At 50.0% G+C, this 7500-nt stretch overlaps 1 protein-coding gene across 1 annotated transcript in view; it reads right to left on the reverse strand.

Moving 5' to 3' along the window:
- LOC125956580 (uncharacterized) overlaps positions 1-847 on the reverse strand; it is a 10121-nt gene extending 9274 nt beyond the window's left edge. Inside the window, exon 1 of the mRNA XM_049688608.1 lies at positions 122-847. Within this exon, the coding sequence (XP_049544565.1) occupies positions 122-179 (58 nt within the window). The 5' untranslated portion in view covers positions 180-847. The remainder of the gene's footprint in view (positions 1-121) is intronic.
- Positions 848-7500: the final 6653 nt, after the last annotated feature.

The raw sequence follows: 7500 nt of genomic DNA on the forward strand, positions 1-7500 counted from the left end.
GCAAACAATGAGTATTTGTGCGTGCGGCAGATGTTGTGATGCTACCACAGCCAAGCATCGTAACACTCCCCGGTTACCACCGGCAACGCTCCAGATGGAGGAAAGGGCTTTTTGGTCTTACCTTTCGCCTTCTGCCACAGTCGATTCCGGAGGTACTCATTGGCTTGCGCTTCGGTCATTGCACTGTCGCCGATTCTATCCCCCTATCCGGAGCCCGGGTGTGGGGTAGGAGGGAGGAAGCTGGCCGGAACCTTAAGACCGGACGGGCGCTCGTAACCTGCGGAACCGGAACCTTCGTGTGCTGCCGGCCTCAAAAGGAACCAAAACGGCGACGGCGACGACGACGCTGTGAAGACGCAGGTCGGAAATCGGTGACCACGGAGCGCCGCAAGCCACTCATTCGGTATCCCTTCCTGCCTCGGCCCAGCAGCACTACCCCTGCCCGACGACGACGTTGAGTTAGAACGGATGCAAATGAGCTCGGGAGTCCGAGGACCGATCCCGAGCTAGGGGCCAACGTTTGCGACCCAGATTACATGAACATGAACAAAGTACGAGAAGTGCGTAGTGCCGAGGGAAGTCAATCAAAAACACACCATTCTCTCTCGGGCAGCAGACGGCTGCAAAACACAAAAGCACTACCGATGCCAGGAGTTTGCCTAATCACTACGCATAGTATATTCGATAATCCGTGTTACACCGAACCGAGGAACGTCGGGGAACGATAAGCGCTAGTTGTGCTGTTAGTAGAAAAACAGTAGTAGGGCCGTAGAATTTCTTGTATTACTTTTTCTGGGATCGCCCGGGCGTCATTCCAACTTCAATCAGCATCAGCCGCCCCCTTCCTCCTTCAGAAACCTTACCAACAGACAGCATTTGCTGTCGGCTGTCAGTTATTGCTGTTTCTACCAACAGACAGCATTTGCTGTCAGTTATTGCTATCCCCCTCTCTCCTTAGATAATTTTTTCGTTCTAGCTCCCTCATACATACTAAAAATCGGACCCCTAAATAAGCTTCTCTATTTAGGAGTTATTTAGGGGGTTTATTAAGAGGTTTTTGCTGGAAGGGGTACTCTTGCGTTTACAACCATTGGGCCGAGTTGCAGTTGAATCGCGCTTGAGTTCACGGTGCGAATAATTCAAATCCACCGGGCTTTCGATTGCCGGAAGTTGCCGGATGAACTAAAGTAATTTCAAGGAGTGAAATTACTTAAACTATTGAGTCAAATAACGAAAAGTACAACAAGAAAATTGTGCAATATTCTGTCCATTTGCTAGACAAACCAACATAAATAGGGGACAATGTGAGAAACAAAGAACAAAACAACTCAATCTAACAAAGATCCGTCCAGTAATTGCGTGCAAACGAGAAAAGATTTGATAATTTATATAAAACTTAGACAAAAACTTTACAAAATACAATACATTACTTTTACTCTAGAATTTCCTTACTCTACTTCTGGTGTAAAACGCTCAATCATGCGCCCGGCATTGGCGGCTTCACACTGACGGCCGACTCTTGGTGTAGCTTCATTAATCTCCATAGTAAACACTCGAGAAACATGGGCCCGGTGCCAGGATCGTTTGCTGGTCCGACAGTCACCGACGAGAGTAGATCATGGGCGCCGTCAAACGGTCGGTTAAACCTCACTCCCGACGGTGCTATACCGTTGATTGTACTGAAGTGTACCTGAAGCACGTTCGATGCCAGGCGACTTCCAGTGGCCGTATCCTGATGTCGCTGGAACCATTTTTTCACACAAAACTGTTCCGTTTTGCTGCCGGCAGAGAGCGAGTGAAGGAAAGGGAATCAATTAGTACAGCAAGAGGGAGGAGCGATGAGGCGGTGGTTGGTTTCGCTTGCACGGATCTTACCTGTCGTAGGTAAAGAAGGCATCCCCATTTTCTACGATCGTCAGCAGGCGTTGAACGTTCCTGACGGTACACTCGTACAGTTCACTGAAGTGGCGCCATAGGCCCATCAGCGAACCGATCGTGCGGTACTTGGAGCGCAGCGTTTGTTCCGTCGTTGCCATCGTTAGCCGCATGAACTCCACGTGTAACAGGTAACGCATCGGTGAGAACGCTTCAAATGCATCCGTCGTTTCCACCTGAATGCGTTCGATGTAGCGATCCTCTTCCCGTGGTACTCCCGGTCGGGTCGTCTTCCGGGTACTTCCCGGTTGCTCGGCCTGAACCGGTTGTAATTGCACTGAAACGTAGAAACTCGAGATAGTACGGTGCCGGAACAGCAGATGATCAAACAGCGCTTCTTCGGAAATATCGAGAAACCATCCGGAGTCCTTGTGCTCGGTAGCTAATTTGTTCGCAACCAGCAGGGTTATGTGTGGCACTCGCGGCAGATGTGCTCCGGCAGGAGGACTATCATCGACGCGTGGTTGCTCCTGGAGACACCTGAGAGTAATGTCAAAAATAAAGATAGTTTTTAAGGACGCCGACTCACTGGGAGGAAGCTACTAACACTACTAACCCTCGTAAATTCTCGTACAAAAAGACAACATTCGGAATTTCCGGAAACGTGGACCCACCGGATAGTCGCCATGTCCCCAATTCTGGGTTTTCATCCATATTGCCTTCCGCAGATCGCTCCTCTCGCTCTTTGCGCATCGTCATGGCCGTCTCCAAGATAGAGGACAAATCCTCCTCCAGATCATCCATTTGCCAGCACAGTTCTTCGAAGCGTTGGTCGAAGGCGGAAGACTTCGCCACTTGGATGCTTGAGATATGCTTGTCGAACAGTTGCCATTCTCGTTCGTCTTTTTTCCGTTGTCGTTCCAGCTGCCGCCTTAGCCGACATAGACAATCATTGTTCGAACCGCAACAGGGATGCTTCGTCTGCCGTGGCAACTTTGCCATCAGCTCCTCCATAAACTCGTCCGCGATCGTCGAATTTAGGACGCCACCCTCTGATAATGCGCTGGATCGTCGTTGCGCTACCGTTAAGTTAGCCATCGGAGCCGTAAGGGAATCATCGCTTATGGTGATGCAATCCGCAACCACGTTCTCAGCCGGACCGGCTGGCTGCTCCTTCTGCTGCTCCACCTGTTCCGGTAGCTCCGGTTGATCCTCCTCATACCATTCATTCAATGTTAGGTTGGCAAACTCCCGATAGTAGGACAGATCATTGAGTGGCCGGAAGAAGCGCTTAACGGACGGCGATTCGTCGGGGGTAGCATTTCCTTGCTGGTCTTCTTGTGTTGCCTTCTGAGCCGTCAGTTGCTCTTCGGTGAAGGAAGGTAGCTGAGATTCATCTTCGAGCAGATCATCATCATCATCGATCAAAAACACGCTCGGGTCGTTGATCACCGATCGGCGTCCATCGATCAGTGCGGTGCCTGGGATTGATTCACTCTCCGGTGGATTGTACTGCTCAAGTGCCGCCGCTTCCGCATCGTTGCATTCCGCCAGAGTCTCATCCAATTGTTGCATCACTGGCATCATGCTAACGGTTGGCGATGCGGGCGAGTTGGAAACTCGTTTCTTCTTCATAAGTGGCCCTTGGGGTGTCGATGGATGAGGGTCCTCCTGTTGTTGTTGCTGCTGCTGCTGCTGCTGACACACCGTTACGTGCAGGGGATCTCGCACTAAACCGCCAACCGTTGACGACGAGGAACGCACGTTCGCATGAACACGCTTGCTGCTAGTGGCCACACCAGTACGCTCCATCTGTTCCACGTCGACAAACTTCATCGATTGTAGTAGATGCAGGCGGGATTTGGTTAGCGATAGCGGATCGTTGACCAGTTCATCTTCTGCATCGTGAAACTCGTCATCACTTGCCGTACCCGCAACCGTCGTTGCAACCATCACGCTCTGCAGTGGTTCCGGTTCCATCGTTGTGCTGCCATGGCGAATAACTGAAATGGAAGCGTTTTCCTTTGTTGCCGCCGCCGGTTGCTTGGCCACAGGGAGCGGTTCCGTTACATCCTGCATACTCATGTAGTGGCCAGATATATTATCGATCTGAGGTGGTTCCGTAGCTAGCAGCGATCGGGCCATTGAAATATCGATCGATTCCTGGTAGATACTTGCCGAATGTATCCTATCTGGTGCATGATGAGAATACAGCTGCCGTTCTTCCTCCTGCGCTCCTCCATTTATGAGTTGCGAATAGCCAATCGATGAAGTGTCCATCCGTGCTATTGTTGTACTGCGCTTTGGCATTCCGTACGGCTCCCCGATCACGTCGCTGAATCCTTCTCTTCCTCGTACCAGCTTTACTGGCGGAGCACAGCGCATCGCACAGTCCTCGGTCGTTTCGCGGGCCAGTTTAGGAAAAGCAAATGAATGTTCCTCCTTTACTCGGCCTTCCATTGTATGCTCCTCGGCATCCTCAACGTCCATATCCTGTGCCAAAAGTATCGTCTGCCGAGAGCGACTAAAAGTTTGGCGTTTTGCTAAAACTGGCGTTTCGTGGGTCAGTTGTTCTTGCCGAAAGGCTGAACTTTTCTCCATTGGCTTATCGGAAAGATGATGTGTTAGAGGGTTTCTGTAAGCGCTAGCATCGTTGATGCCAGCAGCTGGAGAATGATCATGCAGTAACGTCGATTCCATGTACGCGGGTTGAATTTCGGTTTGACGATTGGCCAGTTGCTGCCTTTTCTCCGAAGCTTTGTTCTCTGCTGCTCCCAGCGTGATCTCCATTGTGTCGTCGGTGGGATAGATCGTTTCACGTTTTCTTTGAGGTTGAAGAATAGGTGATTCGCTCAAGCCATCTTCCGGTGCGTCATTCCGCTCGATACGACGAACCGGTAGTAATGCGACGGTTTCCTCCATACAGACGCTACTTTTCCGCTGCTGCGATGTCACCGAAGACGATCGTTGAGCTGATCCGACCTCATTCTCCATTCTTGAGTGAGCCGTGCGATGGACGATCGGCATAATGCTCGTTTCCTCTTCCATTGCGTGCGCATCGTAGATTGTTTGGCGATGGCGCTTGGCGTGATCTTCCTTGGAATTCATCAGGACTATCGGTTCATCGTATCCTGTAAGCTTTTCTGGTACCGTTCCACGAGAAGCGCGATAATCACTGGATGCGACGACCGCTTCCTCCTGCATTGCGTGCAAATCGTAGATTGTTTGGCGATCTGCTGCGCGATCGTGTCTCGATTTCGACATTTCGACGTTAGGTTTCTCATTGCCAAATTTCTCGGTTGTTCTTACCATTGCCAATGGTTCATATGAATTCGTTTCCTCCTCCATTGCGACCGCCTCGCATATTGTTTGGCGCTGTTTGCGACGATCTTCGTTTGAGTTCTGGATCCGGACGATCGGTTCCCCATAGGAAGGTTCACTGGGTTCCACCATCTTTGAAGAACCGCGAAAAGCACTTGACCTGATGTTCGTTTCCCTCTCCATTTCTTGTGGCTCATATATTGTTTGGCGATTTATGCCACGATCATCCTTAACATCCATCGGTGAAGGCTCCCTGGCTTCCACCATCTTTGAAGAACCTCGATAAGCACTTGACCTGATGTTCATTTCCCTCTCCATTGCTTGTGGCTCATATATTGTTTGGCGATTTATGCCACGATCATCCTTAACATCCATCGGTGAAGGCTCCCTGGCTTCCACTATCTTTGAAGAACCGCGAAAAGCACTTGACATGGTGTTCGTTTCCCTCTCCATTGCTTGTGGCTCATATATTGTTTGGCGATTTATGCCACGATCATCCTTAACATCCATCGATGAAGGCTCCCTGGCTTCCACCATCTTTGAAGAACCGCGAAAAGCACTTGGTATGATGTTCGTTTCCCTCTGCATTGCTTGTGCTTCATATATTGTTTGACGATTTACGGCGACCTTAACATCCACCGGTGCAGCTTGGGTTAGTTGATCGTCGGATCTTGCGACCATGGTTTCCTCCACGATTTGAGCAGCATCGTCGATAAAATGCATCGTTGTGCGATTTGCTTTGGTTAGCATAGGTCCACTCGTCTGAACTGCACGCAGATCTTCATCGTCTGCTAGTAGCGAGATTCCTTCCATATCCTCAATCGGTGTCTGATGAACGATCTTTTGAAGAATGGATTTACGAAGTTCGAGCGATCGAGCTGTTTGTAGCGTAGCTCGTTTCTGAGGGCTTTCAATGCTGCTAACGGATGGCAAAGTTTGTTCCATATCTAGTGGTTGGTAGATCGAGTGGCGCGATCGCTGACTGGGCCCGGCTGAGTGAGTAACCGTTTTATCCGTATTTAGCTTAGCGTCAAGCATGGATCGTTCATCTGCTTTTCTAGTCATCGGTATCGGATCCACCACTACCGTGGACGACATGTCCATCGGTGAATCAGAAACGGATGACAGTACAGGGCTGTTCGTTGCTAGCTGCCTCGCAGCATCGTGTCGATCCTTTTGGCTACTCTGCATAAACCGAGTGACGATAGACATATGATCGGTCGGCTCATACTGATCCTTTAGAGTACGCATGGTCTCCATCTCCTCAATCAGGTGAGTCGTCGGTCTCGAGCGATTGTTTTGCTGATTTTTCGAATGATCAGTTGCATGCGTCGTATCGCTGCATTGTTCTCCCTCAGCGATCTCCGTTTGATCCATAGCGATTGACTGGTAAGTAGAAACGCGTGATTTGGACTTGCTATGCCACTGTTGACCTACGTTCTTTTCGCATCCCATTGTCACGTAATTTCGCTCTTCTTCTTCCATTGGCATTGCTGTATAGACATTGGAGTGCTGCACTTGTGGATGCTGCGGCGCATAAACTTCCGAAAGACGCATACACTCCTCCGTCATTATGGTGGTTGGGCGCGATTGGTAAACAGATTTCGCATCGTATGGTTCGGACGGCTGAACATGTTTTGTGGTACGCGCCGCAACCGTCAGATCCATAACGTGTGTTTCACTTTCAGCGTGAATGCTCACAGCGTCCAGGTTTTCACCATAAAATCCGCAAGATATCGCTGAAACACGTGGTTCAGGGTTATCCATCACCATACTGTCATTGTTTACGATCGTTTGGCGGGTGTTTCTCGGTACAGTCGCTGCACATTGGGACCTGATCTCTGCTTCAATTTCTGCATCTTGCACCATTGGCTCGTTTGGGTACAGCGTGTTTCTTCCTCTCACTGAAACAGGGCTTGATTCGAGCATGGTCATGCGATCGTGCTTCGTCGCGCGCTGAAGATCCCTTGATTCCCTTGCCGGTTTCTCCACGATCGATTCGTCCATTGGTTGCTGTGCATAGACTGAACGACGGTTAGCATTAAAAACAGAGGAATCTATCGGTTGATGCTTGCTTTTGGTTACTGGAGGAGAATGCTTGCTCAACTCCATCGTCTGCCGCTGCATGATGGTAGCACGCGGAGCGGACATACCCGAGGGTTGTTCTTCATCGCCATCGATCATGTCGTTAGTTTCATAAACAGTTGCTCGATATGAACGCGATGATGGTTCCTTAGCGACAGTTTCCATCGAAATGGGAACAAGATTGCTCTGCTTTGGTTTAGCACCGCTTGCTGCGTACGC

This window comes from Anopheles darlingi, chromosome 3 (genome assembly GCF_943734745.1).
Source record: "Anopheles darlingi chromosome 3, idAnoDarlMG_H_01, whole genome shotgun sequence".
NCBI lineage: Eukaryota > Metazoa > Arthropoda > Insecta > Diptera > Culicidae > Anopheles > Anopheles darlingi.